Source organism: Tursiops truncatus, chromosome 2 (genome assembly GCF_011762595.2).
Source record: "Tursiops truncatus isolate mTurTru1 chromosome 2, mTurTru1.mat.Y, whole genome shotgun sequence".
Lineage (NCBI taxonomy): Eukaryota > Metazoa > Chordata > Mammalia > Artiodactyla > Delphinidae > Tursiops > Tursiops truncatus.
The window spans coordinates 123667616-123691291 of NC_047035.1; the positions used below are offsets into that span (position 1 = coordinate 123667616).

General features: G+C 45.6%; 1 protein-coding gene across 1 annotated transcript in view; it reads left to right on the top strand.

The window, feature by feature from the left end:
* GABRA5 (gamma-aminobutyric acid type A receptor subunit alpha5) overlaps positions 1 to 23676 on the top strand; it is a 99648-nt gene that overhangs the window by 66873 nt on the left and 9099 nt on the right. The window contains exons 6-8 of the mRNA XM_033852638.2: positions 16063 to 16206; positions 18769 to 18921; positions 21617 to 21828. Coding sequence (XP_033708529.1) covers positions 16063 to 16206; positions 18769 to 18921; positions 21617 to 21828 — 509 coding nt within the window. The remainder of the gene's footprint in view (positions 1 to 16062; positions 16207 to 18768; positions 18922 to 21616; positions 21829 to 23676) is intronic.

The following is a 23676-nucleotide window of genomic DNA, read 5'->3' on the forward strand; positions in this document are numbered from 1 at the left end:
ATGTACTGAAATCACTAGTTTGGAAGTGAAACCAAGCACTTGGAATGCCATGAAGCAGTAGAAGTGATGAGAGCTGAGAGCAGGGTGGTGGCTGGTGTGACAAGTGGATTTTGAGATGGACTCTGGGCGTGTGTATAAGAGTCAAAGATGGCATCATGATTTTAAGACCAGGTGACTTGGAAAATACTATTTTCTATGAGAAATTGGAAGTAATTGGAAGGAGCTGCTGATTTGAATGTATAAAAAGCTAATCAGTTTATGAGAGTGTAAGAAAGTGCATGGAGGGATTTCCTCCTCATACTCCCGGCCTTTGACCTGCCTCTCACTCTTCTTCACAAAGGAAGCAGCTTTTCTGCTGGGAGGGTGACAGTCCTTTGTCCTTCTTCCCTGATTTGACCCATTTAAGTCTATAGACACAGAGAGCACGGTCTCTTGACTCTCCCTCAGACCAGCCGGGACAGTGACCCCAAGTAATTTTACAAGGACCTGACTGTGGGGTGGTGATGGGCCATGTGACTAGCAAATCTCAGGCTTCCAGTGTCGCTTCCTGGGTAACAGAGCAGTAGTGTTATCTGTTCATCTCCATCTGCAGAGAGCTGCACTCACTTCCCAGTTGATTCTGGGCAAGGAAAGTGGCCTGGCAAAGCCCCGCTGATCTAATTGTTACCTGCTTAATTGAAAGCAGGGATATTGGTTGTGCAATAGGCCATTAGAAATAACGTAACCACAGACATTTATATGTTACAAATTTTCTAATTTAGATTATGGAATCAATGTGTCAGGTATTGACTTGGTTTTCAGCTCAAGAGACTGAGACTCGGTACCATTGAAGATGGGCAGGTCATGCAGGTGATGGGTGGTGAGGTCACCTGGGGAAGGTACTCAGCCCGTTCCCACCTCCAGTTTTAGAAGAGGGAGAAAGGCTGAGGACATGGGTGTCAGAGAACTCAAATCCTGTACGTTTTGCAAATCACCAAAATTCCAATTACATCCTAACCTGCATTTCTTCTAATGCCAAAGGCAGTGAATGCATAGAGTAAAAGAGGTTTCCTCACTGGTTACTGGTAGTTCCTGGGTGTCCAAGCAGACTGTCAGATAAGACTAACCAGTGGTCCTCACACTCTGGGTTTGCTTTTGACAGACAATTAGAAAGTGAATTCATGTAGAAAGATCTTCTCATAAGACTGGATTTGACACCAAGCAAAACTTCTTTCCAACCTATGGCTATGTTTCTTACAGCTACTATTTATTTATAACTGTGTGTCAGGCATGTGCTAAATACTTGACATTCATGAATACACTTTACCCTTAAGCACCCCTAGGTGTTTCCCTCAATCTGCAGATGAGGAAGTAGAGCTTTGAGCGTAAAGAGGTTGTCGAAGATCATCCCATAGTGAAGGTCAGACATGTTTCTCTCGTAGTTAGGCAAAAACTCATCACTTCTAAAAGGCCTTGGAAATAAGGGGTTGATGTGCCATTGTGGCCTTTTATTCAGGATTTGCAGTGCCAGAAGTGGACAGACAGGAAGTGTCAACCCAGGGACAGAGCTGCTCTGAAAGCAGTGATGAATTCCCAAGTTAGTTGTGGCTGAAAATGTTTCAAACCTTCTTGCCTGGCTCCACTGATGTGTGGTTGGAGAAAGGCAAGCATTATGTTTCTGGAGCTCTAAATCATGACAGATGATGGCAACATGGCAAACTTGATGGCCTTCTTTACTGTCGTCCCCAGGTAAGAGATGGGCTGCCACACCTCTGACACACAGAGAAGAATTTAGTGTTGCTAAACGCCCAAGCAGAAAGGCACATGAGTGCCTCATTTATTCCCATCCTTAATTTGATGGCAGAGCAGAACTCACGGTGTTGAACTGATGTGCCGGAGGCCGCGCTGCCTCTCGTTGCTGCTGTTATCAATGCCATTAACATCGTCAATATCAATAGGCCATTTAATATTTACAGTTTGAAAAACCAGAGGATATGAATTATTAATATACATTGTAGGTGACATTCATACATCACTCTGTGATTTCAAGTAACTTTGATCTAGTTATAATTATTATTTTATTGGGTCCTTATTGTAAGATAAGTATTATTATCCACCCCCCACCAACAATGGAGAAAGAGGCTTGGAGGACGGGTGCCCAGAGAGCCTGCAGGTAACAGAGCCAACCTCTCCCAGCCACTGATCCCTGCAGGACAGACACGCTTCCCTGGTCAGTGCGCCTCTTAGCCCCAGAGCTCAAGGACAGCCACCCCCAGTCCCACTGAGGAGAGTGATGCCCAGCCTGCAGTCAGGACCGTGTCCCCAGCAGTCCAGTCTGCACGCCCACCTCTGTGCCTCCACCACCCCACAGGTCCCACCTGCATCCCCACATTCTCAGTCGACGTCCCTCCAGGCCACCCGAGGGGTCACCTGCCCCACTCTCCCAAATGCCTCATTCGTCCCGAATGTCCTCCCTCTTCAGTGTGTTGCCAGCTCTTTGCCCTCTTTCCCGTCTTCCTTGAGGATGCTGGGCACTGAGTAGGTAGCTCCATGGCGGAGGGGGAGGGGGAGAGGGGAAGCATAGTTTTCTGTGCTCCGTACTCTTTTTATTTTTTTCTATTTCTTTTTTTATTGAGGTATAATTGACATATAACATTATTTCAGGTGTACAACATAATGAATTTTTTTAACATAGTTTTACATCTTTATTGGAGTATAATTGCTTTACAATGGTGTGTTAGTCTCTGCATTATAACAAAGTGAATCAGTTATACATATACATATGTTCCCATATGTCTTCCCTCTTGTGTCTCCCTCCCTCCCACCCTCCCTATCCCACCCTTCTAGGTGGTCACAAAGCACCGAGTTGATCTCCCTGTGCTATGCGGCTGCTTCCCTCTAGCTATCTATTTTACGTTTGGTAGTGTATATATATCTGTGCCAGTCTCTCACTTTGTCACAGCTTACCCATCCCCCTCACAATATCCTCAAGTCCATTCTCTAGTAGGTCTGCCCTACTAGATATTTATTCCCATCTTGCCCCTAGGTTCTTCATGACAATTTTCTTTTTCTTTTTAGATTCCATATATATGTGTTAGCATATGGCATTTCTCGTTTTCTTTCTGACTTACTTCACTCTGTATGACAGACTCTAGGTCCATCCACCTCACTACAAATAACTCAATTTCGTTTCTTTTTATGGCTGAGTAATATCCCATTGTATATATGTGCCACATCTCCTTTATCCATTCATCCGATGATGGACACTTAGGTAGTTTCCATCTCCTGGCTATTGTAAGTAGAGCTGCAATGAACATTTTGGTACATGACTCTATTTCAATTATGGTTTTCTCAGGGTATACGCCCAGTAGTGGGATTGCTGGGTCATATGGTAGTTCTACTTATAGTTTTTTAAGGAACCTCCATAGTGTTCTCCATAGTGGCTGTACCAATTCACATTCCCACCAGCAGTGCAAGAGTGTTCTTTTCTCCACACCCTCTCCAGCATTTATCGTTTCTAGATTTTTTGATGATGACCATTCTGACTGGTGTGAGATGATATCTCATTGTAGTTTTGATTTGCATTTCTCTAATGATTAATGATGTTGAGCATTCTTTCATGTGTTTGTTGGCAGTCTGTATATCTTCTTTGGAGAAATGTCTATTTAGGTTTTCTGCCCATTTTTGGATTGGGTTGTTTGTTTTTTTGTTATTGAGCTCCATGAGCTGCTTTTAAATTTTGGAGATTAATCCTTTGTCAGTTGCTTCATTTGCAAATATTTTCTCCCATTCTGAGGGTTGTCTTTTGGTCTTGTTTTGGTTTCCTTTGCTGTGCAAAAGCTTTGAAGTTTCATTACATCCCATTTGTTTATTTTTGTTTTTATTTCCATCTCTCTAGGAGGTGGGTCAAATAGGATCTTGCTGTGATTTATATCATAGACTGTTCTGCCTATGTTTAACTCTAAGAGTTTGATAGTGTCTGGCCTTACATTTAGGTCTTTAATCCATTTTGAGTTTATTTTTGTGTATGGTGTTAGGAAGTGATCTATTCTCATTCTTTTAAATGTAGCTGTCCAGTTTTCCCAGCACCACTTATTGAAGAGGCTGTCTTTTTTCCACTGTACATTCCTGCCTCCTTTATCAAAGATAAGGTGACCATATGTGCGTGGGTTTATCTCTAGGCTTTCTATCCTGTTCCATTGATCTATCTTTCTGTTTTTGTGCCACTACCATACTGTCTTGATTACTGTAGCTTTTTAGTATAGTGTGAAGTCACGGAGCCTGATTCCTCCAGCTCTGTTTTTCGTTCTCAATATTGCTTTGGCTATTCGGGGTCTTTTGTGTTTCCATACAAATTGTGAAATTTTTTGTTCTAGTTCTGTGAAAAATGCCAGTGGTAGTTTGATAGGGATTGCATTGAATCTGTACATTGCTTTGGGTAGTAGAGTCATTTTCACAATGTTGATTCTTCCAATCCAAGATCATGGTATATCTCTCCATCTCTTTGTATCATCTTTAATTTCTTTCATCACTGTCTTATAATTTTCTGCATACAGGTCTTTTGTCTCCTTAGGTAGGTTTATTCCTAGATATTTTATTCTTTTTGTTGCAATGGTAAGTGGGAGTGTTTTCTTGATATCACTTTCAGATTTTTCATCATTAGTATATAGGAATGCCAGAGATTTCTGTGCATTAATTTTGTATTCTGCTACTTTACCAAATCCATTGATTAGCTCTAGTAGTTTTCTGGTAGCATCTTTAGGATTCTCTATGTATACTATCATGTCATCTGCAAACAGTGACAGCTTTACTTCTTTGCCGATTTAGATTCCTTTTATTCCTTTTCTTCTCTGATTGCTGTGGCTAAAACTTCCAAAACTATGTTGAATAAGAGTGGTGAGAGTGGGCAACCTTGTCTTCCTCCTGATCTCAGTGGAAATGCTTTCATTTTTCACGATTGAGGATGATGTTGGCTGTGGGTTTGTCATATATGGCCTTTATTATGTTGAGGAAACTTCCCTCTATGCCTACTCTCTGGAGGGTTTGAATGGGTGTTGAATTTTGTCAAAAGCTTTCTCTGCATCTATTGAGATGATCATATGGTTTTAGTCCTTCAATTTGTTAATATGGTGTATCACATTGATTGATTTGCGTATATTTAAGAATCCTTGCATTCCTGGAATAAACCCCACTTGATCATGGTGTATGATCCTTTCAATTGCTGTTGGATTCTGTTTGCAAGTATTTTGTTGAGGATTTTTGCATCTATGTTCATCAGTGATATTGGCCTGTAGTTATATTTCTTTGTGACATCCTTGTCTGGTCTTGGTATCAGGGTGATGGTGGCCTTGTAGAATGAGTTTGGGAGTGTTCCTCCCTCTTCTATATTCTGGAAGAGTTTGAGAAGGATAGGTGTTAGCTCTTCTCTAAAGGTTTGATAGAATTTGCCCGTGAAGCCATCTGGTCCTGGGCTTTTGTTTGTTGGAATATTTTTAATCAGTTTCAATTTCAGTGCTTGTGATTGGTCTGTTCATATTTTCTATTTCTTCCTGATTCAGTCTTGGCAGGTTGTGCATTTCTAAGCATTTGTCCATTTCTTCCTGGTTGTCCATTTTATTGGCATAGAGTTGCTTGTAGTAATCTCTCATGATCGTTTGTATTTCTGCAGTGTCAGTTGTTACTTCTCCTTTTTCATTTATAATTCTATTGATTTGCGTCTTCTCCCTTTTTTTCTTGATGACTCTGGCTAATGGTTTATCAATTTTGTTTATCTTCTCAAAGAACCAGCTTTTAGTTTTATTGATCTTTGCTATCATTTCCTTCATTTCTTTTTCATTTATTTCTGATCTGATCTTTATGATTTCTTTCCTTCCTCTAACTTTGGGCTTCTTTTGTTCTTCTTTCTCTAATTGCTTTAGGTGCAAGGTTAAGCTGTTTACTCGAGATGTTTCCTGTTTCTTAAGGTAGGATTGTATTGCTATAGACTTCCCTCTTAGAACTGCTTTGCTGCATCCCATAGGTTTTGGGTCGTCGTGTCTCCATTGTCATTTGTTTCTAGGTATTTTTTTATTTCCTCTTTGATTTCTTCAGTAATCACTTCGTTATTAAGTCGTGTATTGTTTAGCCTCCATGTGTTTGTATTTTTTACAGATCATTTCCTGTAATTGGTATCTAGTCTCATAGCGTTGTGGTTGGAAAAGATACTTGATACAATTTCAATTTTCTTAAATTTACCAAGGCTTGATTTGTGACCCAAGATATGATCTATCCTGGAGAATGTTCCCTGAGCACTTGAAAAAAATGTGTATTCTGTTGTTTTTGGATGGAATGTCCTATAAATATCAACTAAGTCCATCCTGTTTAATGTATCATTTAAAGCTTGTGTTTCCTTATTTATTTTATTTTTGGATGATCTGTCCATTGGTGAAAGTGGGGTGTTAAAGTCCCCTACTATGAATGTGTTACTGTCGATTTCCCCTTTTATGGCTGTTAGTATTTTCCTTATGTACTGGGGTGCTCCTATGTTGGGTGCATAAATTTTAACAACTGTTATATCTTCTTGGATCGATCCCTTGATCATTATGTAGTATCCTTCTTTGTCTCTTCTAATAGTCTTTATTTTAAAGTCTATTTTGTCTGATATGAGAATTGCTACTCCAGCTGTCTTTTGGTTTCCATTTGAATGGAATATCTTTTTCCATCCCCTCACTTTCAGTCTGTATGTGTCTCTAGGTCTGAAGTGGGTCTCTTGTAGACAGCATATATATGGGTCTTGTTTTTGTATCCATTCAGCCAATCTGTGTCTTTTGGTGGGAGCATTTAATCCATTTACATTTAAGGTAATTATCGATTTGTATGTTCCTATTCCCATTTTCTTAATTGTTTTGGGTTTGTTACTGTAGGTCTTTTCCTTCTCTTGTGTTTCTTGCCTAGAGAAGATCCTTCAGCATTTGTTGTAAAGCTGGTTTGGTGGCACTGAACTCTCTCAGCTTTTACTTGTCTGTAAAGGTTTTAATTTCTCCATCAAATCTGCATGAGATCCTTGCTGGTTAGAGTAATCTTGGTTGTAAGTTTTTCTCTTTCATCAGTTTAAATATGTCCTGCCAGTCCCTTCTGGCTTGCAGTTTCTGCTGAAAGATCAGCTGTTAACCTTATGGAGATTCCCTTGTGTGTTATTTGCTGTTTTTCACTTGCTGCTTTTAATGTGTTTTCTTTGTATTTAATTTTTGACAGTTTGATTAATTTGTGTCTTGGTGTGTTTCTTCTTGGATTTATCCTGTATGGGATCTCTGTGCTCCCTGGATTTGATTAACTCTTTCCTTTCCCATATTAGGGAAGTTTTCAACTATAATCTCTTCAAATATTTTCTCAGTCCCTTTCTTTTGCTCTTCTTCTTATGGAACCCCTATAATTCGAATGTTGGTGCATTTAATGTTGTCCCACAGGTCTCTGAGACTGTCCTCCGTTCTTTTCATTCTTTTTTCTTTATTCTGCTCTGCAGTAGTAATTTCCACTATTTTATCTTCCAGGTCACTTATCCGTTCTTCTGCCTCAGTTATTCTGCTATTTATCCCTTCTAGAGCATTTTTAATTTCATTTATTGTGTTGTTCATCATTGCTTGTTTCTTCTTTAGTTCTTCTAGGTCCTTGTTAAATGTTTTTTGCATTTTTTCTATTCTATTTCCAAGATTTTGGATCATCTTTACTATCATTATTCTGAATTCTTTTTCAGGTATACTACCTATTTCCTCTTCATTTGTTAGGTCTGGTGGGTTTTTATCTTACTCCTTCATTTGCTGTGTGTTTTTCTGTCTTCTCATTTTGCTTATCTTACTGTGTTTGGGGTCTCCTTTTTGCAGGATGCAGGTTCATATTTCCCATTGTTTTTGGTGTCTGTCCCCAGTGGCTAAAGTTGGTTCAGTGGGTTGTGTAGGCTTCCTGGTGGAGGGGACTAGTGCCTGTGTTCTGGTGGATGAGGCTGGATCTTGTCTATCTGGTGGGCAGGTCCACATCTGGTGGTGTGTTTTGGGGTGTCTGTGGACTTATTTTAGGCATCCTCTTTGCTAATGGGTGCGGTTGTGTTCCTGTCTTGCTAGTTGTTTGGCATAGGGTGTCCAGCACTGTAGCTTGCTGGTCGTTGAGTGAAGCTTGGTGTTGGTGTTGAGATTGATATCTCTGGGAGATTTTCGCTGTTTGATATTACGTGGAGCTGGGAGGTCTCTTGTGGACCAGTGTCCTGAAGTTGACTCTCCCACCTAAGAGGCACAGCAGTGACTCCTGGCTGCAGCACCAAGAGCCTTTCATCCACGCGGCTCAGTTAAAAGGGAGAAAAAGTCGAAAGAAAGAAAGAAAGAGGATAAAAGAAAATAAAATAAAGTAAGATAAAATAAAGTGATTAAAATAAAAATATTTATTAAGAAAAAATAATTTTTTTAAATAAAAACAAAACAAAACAAAAAAAACGGATGGATAGAACCCAAGGACAAATAGTGAAAGCAAAGCTATAGAGACAAAATCTCACACAGAAGCATACACATACACACTTATAAAAAGAGGGAAAGGGGAAAAAATAATAAATCTTGCTCTCAAAGTCCACCTCCTCAATTTGGGATGATTCGTTGTCTATTCAGGTATTCCACAGATGCATGGTACATCAAGTTGATTGTGGAGATTTAATCCACTGCTCCTGAGGGTGCTGGGAGAGATTTCCCTTTCTCTTCTTTGTTCGCACAGCTCCCGGGGCTCAGCTTTGGATTTGGCCCCGCCTGTGTGTGTAGGTCGCCGGAGAGCGTCTGTTCTTCGCTCAGACAGGACAGAGTTAAAGGAGCCACTGATTCTGGGGCTCTGGCTCACTCAGGCCAGGGGGAGGGAGGGGCACGATGAGGAGTGAGCCTGCGGCGGCAGCAGCCAGCATGACGTTGCATCAGCCTGGGGTGCGCTGTGCGTTCTCCCGGGGAAGTTGTCCCTGGATCCCAGAACCCTGGCAGTGGCAGGCTGCACAGGTTCCCCGTAAGGGAGGTGTGGATAGTGACCTATGCTCACACACAGGTTTCTTAGTGGCAGCAGCAGCAGCCTTAGCGTCTCATGCCCGTCTCTGGGGTCCGCGCTGTTAGCCGCAGCTTGCGCCAGTCTCTGGAGCTCCTTTAAGCAGCACTCTTAATCCCCTCTCCTCGCGAACCAGGAAACAAAGAGGGAAGAAAAAGTCTCTTGCCTCTTCGGCAGCTCCAGACTTTTCCCCAGACTCCCTCCCGGCTAGTCGTGGTGCACTAAACCCCCCTGCAGGCTGTGTTCACGCCGCCAACCTCAGTCCTCTCCCTGCGCTCCCACCGAAGCCTGAGCCTCAGCTCGCAGCCCCGCCCACCTCCACGGCTGAGCAGACAAGCCTCTCGGGCTAGTGAGTGCTGGTCGGCACCGATCCTCTTTGCGGGAATCTCTCCCCTTTGCTCTCTGCACCTCTGTTGTTGTGCTCTCCTCCGCGGCTCCGAAGCTTCCCCCTCCGCCACCTGCAGTCTCCACCCGCGAAGGGGCTTCCTAGTGTGTGGAAACCTTTCCTCCTTCACAGCTCCCTCCCACTGGTGCAGGTCCCGTCCTTATTCTCATGTCTCTGTTTATTCTTTTTTCTTTTGCCCTACCCAGGTACTTGGGATGTTTCTTGCCTTTTGGGAGGTCTGAGGTCTTCTGCTAGCGTTCAGTAGGTGTTCTGTAGGAGTTGTTCCATGTGTAGATGTATTTCTGATGTATCTGTTGGGAGGAAGGTGATCTCCGTGTCTTACTCTTCCGCCATCTTCCCCTGGCCTCCCCTGTACTCTCTTTAGATACATGTCTGTGCTCCCAGTCTTTTCTGACTCTCAGAACTGCCCTGGTCACTGAGACCTATTGTCCCAAGGTTTGAGCTTCTTTTTCTTTTTGAGTTTTGGGATTCACCTTTTCCAACCCACTCACATCTTCCAGGGGTTATGGGGGCCCCCTTAACTCTTTTGGCCAGGGTACAGACTCACAGCCCACGTGTGGATTGGGACTGGAGTGGGGGTTGTTAGTGGGACATTGGCAGCCCTCCTCACTGCAAATGTAGCCGGGAAGGGGGAGGCCAGCTTCACAGTGCAGCGGCTCTGCCTGCTATGAGGCAGAGGAGCTGGGGGAAGATGCAGGACAGTGGCGCAGGACAACAGGAGCACAAGCTGCCTGAGACAGTCTGGGGACTGCCAGGAGATGCTGCCTCATCACCATGTACTGTCCACTCCATACTCACAGCCCCAGCTAGAATCCAGTGTGGCCACTCTGCTCAAGTCCATGTCTCAGTACCACGGCCCTTCAATATTCAGGGTCCTGTAGCATCTAAATAATAGGAAGATAGAAATCTCATGTCTTTTATGGGGAACTCAGGGCACCATCCAAGTCTCAGCATATGCCTGGTGGTGTCTGTGACCAGACACTTAGAAAGCAGCTTTCCAGGGTGGAGCACATCGTCAGGCCTCACCTCCCTCATCCCCAGCCATGTTCCCCCAGTAGAGAAGGGACATTACGGCAGAATGCACTGTGTTGGGTAACTCCAGTGCTGTCCGTGTGAAATCAACACTTCTGTAATACCTGAAACTTGGAAATGGAAGGTCATGCTAATTTAAAAAAAACGTGACAAGAACAGTCAACCTCCACCTGCTGTGTAAGTCAAGTGTAGCATCCATGTTATTCCATTGACTGCTGTAGCTGGTCTACTCTATTTACGTCCTTCTATTTCATGTCTTACTAATATGCAGATGAACATTGGAATCATGTCACTAATTCTCAGGGTTCTGACCACCCCCTCGCCGAGCAGCCTTCTGATAAGTTGGGATCCCATATGGCTTTGCTCAGAGACAGGTTACACTGGTTATTGGAACCATGTTGAGTAACACACATCTGGAGGGAGAATGTCTAGCACAAGAAAGAAAGTGATACAACTTCACTGAAAGATATTTCAACCGAGAAGAATACTTTGTGTTGCTCTCAGCTCATACATTAGCAGTCAGAAATGCTCTGTGACTGAGAATGCCTGGGGTGCTCATCTGGGCCCATACTACCCATGGCGGCCCCTCAGACATTCCCTGACCAGAGGCAACGCTGAGGCTGGACTGGCCTTTGTGGTTCCTATGATGATTGCAAGGCATTCTCAGCAACAACCACCAGGGAACTTTGAAAAAACAAGGCTTATTACTCAGAGCTCTTAGAGGGTACACAGCACGCCCAGGGCCACACAGCACTGTCACGGGTAAGGGAGAGAGAAAGAGCGCAGACCCAGGGCTCTACCCTTATTGGGGTCCAGGGTGGGGTGCTTAGGGTTTCACCAGTTCAATCTTTATTGGCAAATTTAAAACATAAGAACAGGAATTAGGCACTCTAACTAGGGAGAAGTGGGGTCATCAAATGACCAGTTATCTAGGTCACCTTGGGCTTTCTAGAAGGGGAACTGCATGGGTGGACCTGCCCTTTATCTAGTAGTGTAGCTGGGAACATGCCTATGTGAGGTGGATGCCTTTTAAATAGTTGCCTCGGCAATGGAAAGCTTAATGCCAGGCACTTACATTACAATCAAAAAGGCTTACTGTCAGGCACTTTCACTCCAAAGACCTAAATACATATCAAGTCTGTGATAAAAAGACTCAATACCATAAGATGTCATGTGTCCCCAATCTGTAATCTATAGATCCAATTCATGTCCAACATAAATTTCATCAGAGTATTTTTGGGAAAGCCTGATGAGCGGATTCTAACATGTATATGGATGAGCAGAGGACCAAGAACAGCCAGGGCCCCATGAAGAAGAAAAGCTGGCACCTCGCCCTTCCAGCTGTTCTTGTCTAGAATTCTAAAGTCTGCGTAGTTAAGACAGGGGAGATTGAAATTGGAGTAGAAAAAAGGAGCAGAACAGAGAATCCCTCAAGAGAGAGCCCATGCCTGATGGAGACCTTACTTGTCAGAACAGGCCCTGCAAGTACGTGGGTGGGAGGGACAGCTTAATGATTTCGGTGGCAGCACCAAAAACCACATGGACAAGATCTGATTGGATACTTATGTAGGAAAATATATACAGAAGTCAACTGTCTGTGATCAAGGCCCTAATGGTTAAAGATGGAGCATTCCAGCTTTGATACTACATGTGTAACATCAGGAAGGCCTCCGAAATAAGATGCAGAAAGATTAAAAGGTTGATAAATTTGACTAACTTAACATACCATTTATCAAAAAATTTTTAAAAAAATGAACAAAGTGAAATAGCCACAAACTTGAAGAAGATATTTACAACACATGGAGCAAAAAAAATATGTATATCAGAATATATTTGAAAACATGAATCAAATGGGTAAAAAACACAAAACAGATTTCACAAAGAAAACATAGGCAAGGCAAAAAAAGCCCCTTTGTTTAGTGATGTCTGCCCAGAAGGTACAACTACAAAGCAAACAATGCAATGATTATCATAAAGTTCAGAATACCACCTGTGGGGAGAAAGTGAGCCTTTGGTGAGTCGTGCGCCTAGAAGGTTCTGACGTTTTCCTCTGTGTTAAGCTCAATGTTTGCTACATACATGCTTGTTTTATTATTTTCCAAGTGTTACGTATACTCTTTTGCACATAAAGCAAGAATAAGGAAGTGATGTGCACTAGCAAAGAAACTCCCACACTTAGTGGGAACACGGCTCATTACTAACGTGACCTCTTCTGGCTCCTTCTGTGGAAACCTCATCACGCGTGTAGTCCTGCTTGTCTGCCTCAGCAGTGACCACACCAGGAGCCCATTCGCAGTGCTGGGCACCAGCCCTGCCTGGTGGAGTCCCGGAGCCTGCTGTCCTGCTTAGGGATGCCTTCCCTGCCAGCCCATCCCATCTCCTGAGACGTCTGCAGAGGCCTCCCTGTGAGGGTACATGGGTTCTGTTCCATCTGGAGTTGGCGTCAGGCTGCGAGCCAAGCACACAGCCTTGTCCAGAAGGCATTGGGTGCTGTGTGTGGCAGCTGGGAAGATACAGAGGCGGGTGTGCAGGTTTACCTTCAGGGCCCTCAAGAGCCATGGGGAACACTTGAGCTCCCCTGTTCCTTAAAGCCAACTGCTCCTCTGGAAGTGCTCTTGCTGAGGTGAACAGATGCCACGAGGCCCCGAGGCCACTTCTCAGCTGTCGTCTGAAGCCTGTGACACAAGCCCCTGCGAAGCACACTCCCCATGTCCTCCCACTGCAGTGGCCGCTGCTCCAGTGGCTCTGCAGCTCCCTCCTCACCTTCCCAACCTCTAGGCCCTGCAGCACCCTCCCCTCCACCAACATTCACTCTGCAGGTGACCCTGTCACCAGCCCCTGCTTCAAGTGACATCTGTGTGCCGATGCCTCAAGAAGTCACATCCTCACCAGGGACCAATCCCATGAACTCCTGACTTGTGTGGCCCACTGTCTGCTCAGCATCCCGAGGAGACCTCTCATAGGCCTCTCAACTCTGAAATGTCAGCACCTGAATGCTGCTGTTTCCTCAGAAGCTGGGTTGTTCCAGAATCTTTGCCATCCTAGAGTACAAATGAGCCATCCAGATGCCTGGTTTGGTCACCCTCTTCCTCTCACAGCTCACATCTGATTTGTTAGCTGATTGGATGACCCTTTCCTTTAAAATGTATCCCTATTTTCTCCTCTTTTTACCACTTCCAGCCACTATCATCTTTCACCTGAATTATTTTAATATTGCCCTAAGCACTCTCCTGTTTCTGTTCTTTCCCCCCCTGCATTCTAGTCTCCTGTTTCAGCCAGATGGGTCCTTTTACAGCATGAACTAGGCTATGTCACTTACTTGCTTATCCCCGCCCCTGCCTTCCTGGCTAGCTAAGAGTAAAAGGCAAAGGCCTTAAATAGCCTTGAGGCAACGTTTATGTAGTCTTTTCCTCTGCCCTCTGCTGTCTACCCTGTCCAGCCACACTGCCCACCTGCCTTCTCCTCAGGCATTGTAGGCACACTCTTGCCCCAGGACATGTGCACTTGCAGTGCCCTTTTCTGGGATACATGTCCTTCTGACAACCACGTGGCAGGCTCCTGCACAGCCCTTGGGTCTCTTAAGTTATGCCTTCCCAGATTACCTTATTTAAAATAGCACCTCTTTCCTCTTCATAGCTTATATTTCTCCATAGCACTTACTACCACCTCACATGTAACATGTCTTATGTATATTTATCTCCTTCCTCTGGGAGAGAGTCTTCTGTTTATCAGTCCATCTACCTGTTCCAGTTTTCTACTGCCATGACAAATTATCACAAACTTAGCAATTTAACTGAAGCAACACGTTTATTAAGTAACCTTATTGTAGTGATCATTTTGCAATATGTATCAATACATATATAAAATCATGATGCTGTACACTTTAAACTTATACAATGATACATGTTAATTATATCTCAATAATCAAAAACGTGTTATCTTACAGTTCTGTAGGTCAGAATACAGTGGATTTGCCTAGTGTTTCAGCTCTGGGTCTCCCACGGCCAGAATCATGGTGTCAGCAGGGCTGCTTTCCCTTCTGGAGGCTCTGGGGGCAAATCCACATCCAGCCTCTCTCAGGCTGTTGGCAGGATTCAGTTCCATGGGTTGTAGGTTGAGGTCCCTGTCTCCTGCTGACTGTCACCTGAGGGAGTCATTCTTGCCTTCTATGGGCTGCCCACATACCTTGGCTCATGGCCCCTTCCTCCACCTTCAAAACCAGCAATGGCAGTCGAGTCCTTTCTTTCTGCTTCGAATCTCTCTGAGCTGGGTCTCTCTGACTGGCCCCAGCTGGAGAAAGTTCTCTGTTTTTAAAGGCTCAAGTGATTATACGGGGTCCACTGGGATCATCTAGGATAATCTCCTGATTTTAAGCCCATAGCTTTAATTCCATTTTGCACAGTGCCTTTTGCTGTGTAAGGTAACAGTCACAGGTGTGACACCAGGGGTAAAGTTTCTGCCTTCTGCACCACCCTCCCACCAGGACAGCATGGACAACAGGGCAACAAGTGCCTTCTGAAAAGAGAGACCTTTATAGTAGCTGATGTGATCAAATGCTGCTCCAAGTTGTTAGAATCAAAAACAGAGGGAATTCCCTGGTGGCACAGTGGTTAAGAATCTGCCTGCCAATGCAGGGGACACGGGTTCAGTCCCTGGTCTGGGAAGATCCCACGTGCCGCGGAAGCCTGCATGCTAAAGCCCACACTCTGCAACAAGAGAAGCCACCACAATGAGAAGCCTGCGCACCGCAACGAAGAGTAGCCCCCGCTCGCCGCAACTAGAGAAAGCCCACACGCAGCAACGAAGACCCAACGCAACCAAAAATAAATAAATAAATAAAAACAAAAACAGAGACCAGGCTTGAAAATTCCCTGAGCAGACAACCAGTTTAGTCCTACAAACAAAGCTTAATTTAGCTTATTTTGTAAGGCTAACTCGACCTGGGTCATTTCTTCCTTATGCCTCTGAGAATCATAAGCAAAACTTAAACTGTTTCCCAAGGTTGATATGAGGTAAATACTGACCATTTCCCTATCATTTAAGAAAATTCTAATACTGTAACCAACACTGTGACGAATAAACAAAGCATCACCACTTTGCCACCATACAAGATGCTTTGTAGCAGTGTACCCCTGAGCCTCAGTCCATGCTTTGGTTTGAGTGCTCCCGGTTTCCAAACTGTCTTTTTGGTGTGTATTCATTACTTCTTGGGTGATTCATTGTTCTTACTTTGACTGTTTATGAACTGTTGACAAGGCACTCTATGCATTACATCCTTACAGAGCTCTTGTAATGACAACAGGAGCCCTAAGAGCTGGGAGAGCCCCAGACCCTGTGGTCTCAGGCCCGTGCGACAGTGCACCCTGAAGAGAAGATACCCTGTAGGAAGCACTGGCCCCGGCTTCTGAGCACTCTGCCCTTTAGAAATGAGAAGGGCCTGAACCGTGGTGCTGTCTGCCCTGGTCTGACTGCCTGTACTTTCTTTAGGTCATTTAACTTTGACTTTCTAATCATCTCTCGTACTACTTTTATAAACATCTTTGGTTGTGCCACGCTGCAAATGATTCCATGTTTACACCCCTTTTTCCTCCCCCATACAGATGCATATCCTAATTCTGAAGTTGTCTATGTCTGGACCAATGGCACAACCAAGTCGGTTGTGGTGGCAGAAGATGGCTCCAGGCTGAACCAATACCACCTGATGGGGCAGACAGTGGGCACAGAGAACATCAGCACCAGCACAGGTAAGCCTCACCCCCCATTCAGGGGCGCACACCCTGGGAGAGCCCAGGACTCTCCTTAGCCACCCGGGCCTGTCGTGCTGTGCTGGCCACAAGGAACCTTCCACATCGGGCCCCCTCCCTCCAGCCGCACATGGAGGCATCAGCTGTGGCATCCTGGCATTAAGGATCATGAGAGCATTAATCTGAGGTGCATTTGCCTCCATGTGAGCAGCCCTGGTGACCGCAGGCCCTGGCCGGAGGCCTCATGGACCTACTTATATAACATAGTCCTGCCCAAGCACTGAGACATGAGGGCAGCAGCCTCTGCAGGAAAGGTAGAGAGCTTCCTGCAAATACTCTCATTTACCTGTTCTGCTATCTCCCCACTTTGAACATTTCAGAGGTTTTCCTGGGGTTGAATTTGGGAAGCACAACCGGGCACCATAGAAATAGCTGAGGCTTTAGCAAGTGCTGTCACACCCGCAGGCACAGGGCTGGCCTGAGCCCGCAGGGCAGCACAAGCCAGGCTTCACCTGACACAAAGTGGGCAGGGTGTCCAAAGGAACACAACGCGTTCCCTTCTTGCACCTGCAAGGGGTGTCCTCAGACACCTCCTGGCCACAGGAGGCCCAGCCCTAGAGGTCATGGTCACAAGCTTGGCTGTGAGCAGGGGAGGGTCCTGCAGGGCTTCTCATGGCAGGAGAAATGTAGAACAGGGATGGAGAAAGTCCTGCTTGCAACATGAGTTCTAAGCCTCAAATGTTATCCTGGTCAGCGTCACTCTGTCAGCATCACCACCCCCTGGAGCTGGCTGGAAGCACAGGGACGTGCAGTGCATGCCTCCTCTCACACAGGCACTCAGTGTCCATCCACTGGCGTGGGCTGGCATCCTGGGGAAAGGGCCTGGCAGGGCTGGGAGGAGGCTGCTGTGCCATGTGATTACCGTGTTAAAGGCAAGGGAAGAGAAAGCAGACCTGATTTTATGGGAACAAGTGAAAAGGTGGCACGGCAGAGGTTTGGGGTTAAGAATTGCAATGCTAATGGAGGCTGCTACAGTTGGGAGTCGTTTCATGTCCTTCTTTAAAAATTTATAAATGGGTTTCTGCTCTATTTGCATTCCAAAAAGATGGTCTTTTTTTGAACGTTATCTTATATTGTTATCCTCAACTCAAAAATAGAATGAAAAGAACCACCACAACAAAAGAATTACAAGTAGGAGAGTAACTTCAAATCCTAATGCAAAGAAACAGAATGGCATTTTCCCTCTTCTCAAGAATTGAGAGGCAAAATTGGATCATGATAAAGATGTCTTTGCTACTAAACATATCTTGCCCCCCTTCTCTCTGTCCCTGTCTCCTTCTGCTAGGCCTGAGCCTATTCCCCTCCTCTCACCTGCTCTCATCTGCCTGGGGCTGTGGGGAGGGCGTGGTGCATCTTGGCCCTGAGGGAATTTTGGTCTCCTCTTCTGTAAGAGGGCAGAGTTTGCCACATATGATCTTAACTCATGCTGTGAGAAAAGGCACGTAGGGACACATCCACAGCTGGCCTTGCTGAGCACTGGGCTTTGAATCCAACAGCAGGCGTCCGAGCTATGTAATCAGTCTCAAATGTCTCAACATTCTGCCCATGCAGCCAGCCGACCACCCTCAAACAGATGGCCCCACCAGGGGTCTACCTTAGCAGAGACCCCAGGCCCTTCCCCCCACATTCACAGTTCCACCAGGCTCCCTGGCCACACCATCTACTTGTTGCAATTCAGCTGAAGAACTCTTGTCCTCAGATCAACTCAGCTCTGCCTCCACCTCTCAAAGCATCCTTCCCATCTCCCCAGGGAGATGCAAATTCACACAGCAAAGGAGACTCTGTCTAACATACCCTCCCACCGCAGCTGCCTTGGCTCCTTACCAGTTCACCATCAGGGCAGCATCGTTCTCCGCAACGAAGGGGAGGTCTGCACTCGCCTCCCACACAGCCAGCCAGATCCAGAGAAGGCACTGGGGCATCGCCAAGGAAATGCCCTCACTCTCTCTGTGGACCAGCGGAAGCTCAGAGTGGCCAGCACCAGTGGCCTCCGGAGGCTGTTGCTCCTCACCCCCAAGCCGGCTGAGGGGGCGCAGAGCCTGTGGGGAAGTGGTAGCCCCCCACTCCTTCCAGCCCTCCCTGGCTGGGAAATGAGGAGAAAACAATCCGCCCATGACAGGGCTCTGTGATGTCCTGAGTTACATCTGGAGAGGCTAAATCCTGAAATCCTGATGGCAGTAGCAGTGAGGGGGGCAGGTGGAGAGTGGCATAGATTGTGACCAGGGATTAGGAAAACACACAAATCTGATTTTCCCCAGCAAAGCATCCACCAGCAGAGGCTCTTCAGAGGCTGAGGGTCAAAAGACTTACTTATAAAATGACCGTTAAGAAATCCATGCATCCTTCAGCCTCTCCTTCACCCAAACAATACAAATAAATGCTTGTCCAAAGGGAGGGTGGAGAGAAGGGAAGCTCCGGGGCTCTGACCAGGGGCAGGAACCACAGGGCAGGACTGTAGGGTTTCATTTAGGTGGCTGACTGCAGTAATTTGTTCATTTGCAGGTGAATACACAATCATGACGGCTCATTTCCATCTGAAGAGGAAGATCGGGTACTTTGTCATCCAGACCTATCTCCCCTGCATAATGACTGTGATCTTGTCACAAGTGTCCTTTTGGCTGAACCGAGAATCAGTTCCAGCCAGGACAGTGTTTGGTGAGTGTCCCCAAGCCAGGCCTGTGACTGCCTCTAACACCCCAAAGACAGCAGCCTCAAAGTCCCTAGTGCTGCCTGTCTATTCTGTGACCTAGAAAACAAACAGACCAGTTAGTTATGAATTCAGTGTTAAAGAGTAGATTTAGGGCTGCTCTCTGAACCAGGGTTCAGAGCAATTCGATCACTGTTTCCCTTTTGAAAAGTCTTTCACTAAGAGCCTTTTTTTTTTTTTTTTTTTGAGGTTTGAAATTGCCAGCAATCTGTCTTATGTGGGATTTTGCTACGGTATTTTCACAAGTCTCATAAAGTACTGTTTTCTATGTTATCAGGCAGTTTTCTTTGAAATGTGCATGCCACTTTAAAATTAACTCCCAAGTGGCAGTCAATATGTTACATGTGATATGATAGTAATAGATTAAATGTATATAAAATATAATATATATTACCTTATGTATATATAAATGTAATATATATGAGATATACATACGTACGTATGACACATGTATATATGTATACATATATATGATAAGAATTTAGAAAATTATCTGACATCCTTGAGACATAAATCAAGTTTAGCAAGATCCAGCTCAGGAAGTACCTTAGCACAGCAGACATGGTTGAGTGTTTGACTTTTACGTGGAAGCTCATTTCATCAAAATCAATGTTAGAAGTAATTTCGTTGGTCAGTTGTAATGGATGCTCACATCTTTCTAAACTGTAAAGTACTATTCCCGCCTCAGCTTTTCCTATTGCACTGTCCCTTCCAAAGAAGGAAAACGTGCCCTGCATTTCCTGCCAGTGCTCCTGTAGGTGGAGGAAGCCTGGGGAGCCTCGGGATTTCCAGTGAGGGCCCAGGATTGCTCCTGTCTGACCATCTCTCTACCTCGAGCCACATACCCAGCTTCACCTGCCTCACCTGATTTAGCTTCAGGAGGGTGTGGAGGTTGGCTTGTGGCCAGGCAGTGCTCCCCCAGCTCTTTAGGGGAGCATTAGTAGGTGGGCAAGGAAAAAGATTTAGTTTGGAGAATGCCCTATATTCCAGTCTGCTTCCTCTTAGAGATTCTCAAAGCACATTAGGATGTTAAAGGACTCAAGGAGACACAAGAAGCCTGTTCAAGGTCACACACAGAACACTTCTCTCCAGCACAATGATTAACTGGATTTCTAAGAAAAATCAAAGATGACTACCGATTTCTCATTTAGCGTTAATTCCATGCACAGTACCGTGTTCAGTGAGGGTATATAAATACCTCTGAAAGATGACACTGAATGAAGACTAAGCTGCTATGACCACCAGCAACATGACACTCTTTTGGTGCTCTTTCCTGAGGCTGCCCTAACAAAGTACCACACACTGAGTGCTTAAGCAATAGAAATTAACTCTCTCACAGTTCTGGAGGCTACAAGTCCAAAATCAGCAGAGTTCGTTTCTTCTGAGGACTGTGAGGGAAGGCTCTGTTTCTGGCCTCTCTCCCAGTTTCTGGTACTTCCTTGGCCTGTGGCAGCATAATTCCAGTCTTCATGTGCTGTTCTCCCTGTGTGTGTGTGAGAGAGATACCAGTCATATTGGATTAAGGCCTACCCTAATGACCTCATTTTAACTTGATTACTTCTGTAAAGACCATATTTCCAAGTAAGGTCTGGAAAGTAAATCTGAGGTTCTGGAGATTAGGAATTCAACTTATGCATTTGGGGGGGGGGGTACACAGTTCCACTCATAACAGGTGTGTTGCACCCACACCCCATACATATACTTGCACCTTTCTGCAAACAAAACTGCAGTAAGAAGAAAGACACAGAGCATGTGGAAACTACATGGGCTGTAAGGGTTCAGCAGACCTGGGTCCCAGTACAGGTTCTCATTTGCCAGCTGGCGAATTTGGGTACATTACTATTTTTAAATCTTTAAGCTCCTCACTTGCAAAATGGGGATAATGACACCCATTGAGAATGTAGCTTAGATCAGAGTGTGGCCCTTAATAGATGCCCGTTAGAGGCTTATCGTCCCCTTCCGAGGATCCAGACTTCCTTTATGGTCACTGCAAATTTCCCCAGAAGACAAGGCAGATGGCTACAGGCATCTTGCATGGCAGCATCAAGGTGGCCCAGATCCTTGTTAGAAGGAGTGAAGTGCCAAGACCCAGATTCAGATGTGGTGCTTCTGTTGCACTCCGGTCCTCGGAGTCTGCATGCTGCGTTAATCCATGTGAAAGCAAGCCTGTCTCATCAGTTTTCTGGAGCCCACGACTTGTAAGGTGCACAGTGAGTCTTTGTGAAGCACTTCGTTAGAGCGGTGGGAACGTTCTTGCCCTTCTCAGCTGGACTTGCCTTGGGGCCACTAAGATGCCCCACTCCTCTGACGCATCCTTGTTGAGCACCAGCTCTCTGCAGGGTCAGGTCAAGACAACGGGGACACAGTTAGAGTATGTGTATGAATCAGACCCAAATCCCTGCCCACCTCGATTTATGTTCTAGAGGAAGGAGACGATTGACAAGGTAAATAAACTAAGCAGTGTTTTAAATGCTATGAATGTGTTGTGCTGTGAAAATTGTAGAGGGAGCGGGAGACCTAGGCTGGGGATTAAAGTGATAGTTCCTTTCTTTCTTTGTCACGTTCAGGGGTGTTATACTGGGGTCCAGTGCTGGTGCTGATCCTTGTTCCCATTGACCCCACCCCTGTCATTGACAACCACAGGGGTGACCACGGTGCTGACTATGACGACCCTCAGCATCAGTGCCCGGAACTCTCTGCCCAAAGTGGCTTATGCGACGGCCATGGACTGGTTCATAGCCGTGTGCTACGCTTTTGTGTTCTCTGCGCTGATCGAGTTTGCCACCGTCAACTATTTCACAAAGAGAGGCTGGGCCTGGGATGGCAAAAAAGCCTTGGAAGCAGCCAAGATCAAGGTACTGACTTCATTTTCCTCCATACTGCAGAGAAAATGTGCCTGATTTTATGTCCAAGTATAAGACCAGGTGTTTGTTTTCCCTACATCCCTCCCCCTGAAAAATGATTTCTTCCCTTATACTCAAGGTCCTTACAAAGTCTTATAACAGGTCTTGTTTTACCTTTATTTTGAATCACCAGCTTCATTCAAGGGAAAGGTCTGATATCAGGCCTATTACTTTTGCTAAAGTACCTTCTGTCTGTTCAGGGACTATTTATCCAGTTTTGAATGGTACAGTCAATTCTTCTGCTCACTCTTGCCACTTCACCATGCAGCGTGTCTTCTGCAAGGTGGCTTGAAGGTCATGAAGGGAGCATTCGAATTATTGGGAGCGACACAACAGGCAAACACACCCAATTCCACTGATGAGATGATTTGTCTTGCTTAAATGATGCACGTGAGTTATTGTGGGAAGCATTTCTCTATTCAAAGCAATTAAGTGCTGAGTATTTAGAGGGAGGTCGGTGCCTGAATCTAAAAAATATTTGAAGAAAAAAGGTTGCACAACATTCCAACCTGAACCAGATCCTTGGGGAAAAGAAAATAACATACATGGAATAGCAAATAAATAGCACATGGTAAAGTGCTAAGTATGCCACATTTAAAACAAACAAGTCCTTTGCTCTGAGAGAGGAACAGGCCAGACTTATCAGGGTAGACTTGAAAGTGAAACTTCATCTGTCCTTTGGAAATCATCATGAAGGGAGTCTGGAAGGCCCTACCGGAGACTGTGCCCCAAACCCGTGACTACACCAGGATACTCTGCTGCTGCTGAGGGCACTCAGCTGTGTGCACCCATGGCCCCTCAGGGAAGAAGGGAAGCAGGGAGATGCCTGGGGAGGGCCTTGACAAGCAGGAATCTCATGAGGGGGTGTGTTTTGGGGGATGATGGGGGACAGGAGTGAGCTGACAGCAGCAGGCGATTGGTGGGAAGCTGAGAAAACATGGCAGAGGCAGGGCGTCTTCAGACTGTGGGAATTCTGGACTGAAGTGTCCCAACAGACAGAACCATGGAGGATGTTTGTTGGGGGACATGGAGTCTGGAGAGAGGGGCTTCCCAACACCCAACACTGTGTTGCCAGGAAGTAAATGTTTGCTACAGGCCTGGAGACAGCCTCCCTGAGCCTGAGCGGGCAGCCGCCTGGGAGGTGCTGCAGGAATTGAGGCCATCAGGCTCGTGTCTATGAGTCTAGGAGGAAGGTGGAACCCAGGGGCAATGGAGAGTCCTTGAAAGTTGTCGAATGGGCTGTCATCATCATCGGCCACCTCGCTTGCTCACACTCAGCCTCAGTGTCCTTATTACTCATCACAGATCTGAATGCAGACCTGGAGGGAGAGGAGGACATGGAGGTAACTGGCTCATGTAATCTCAGATTAGCACTGATCTCCTAGAAGACTAGGTGTTGTCCCCCAAGGCTGTGGTGCTGGGGATACCATCCCTTAGGCCAGTGGAGGCATCGAGGCATCTGCAGGTATCCCGGCAGGCAAGTCATACTGTTACACACGGTGGTGAGCATGAATAAGTAAGTATAGCGTTACTGGCTTTTACTTAGAAGTGGAGAAAATTTGAACACCAGACTGTGTTCACCATCATTACCTGTTGGGATCTTCAGAGTTGGGAATGCAAGATGGTTTTTAGGGGTGGACACCTGTGAAAGGACAGAGGAAGGAGTTGAAGTTGACCGTGTAGGGAGCTGTCTGCCCTCAGCTGGGCAGCAAGTCATCCCGGAAGGAGGACAGAGGCACATCTCTGGACCACTGTGGCCACCCTGAGTCCTGTTTGAAACACCCACTTCTGAGACCCATC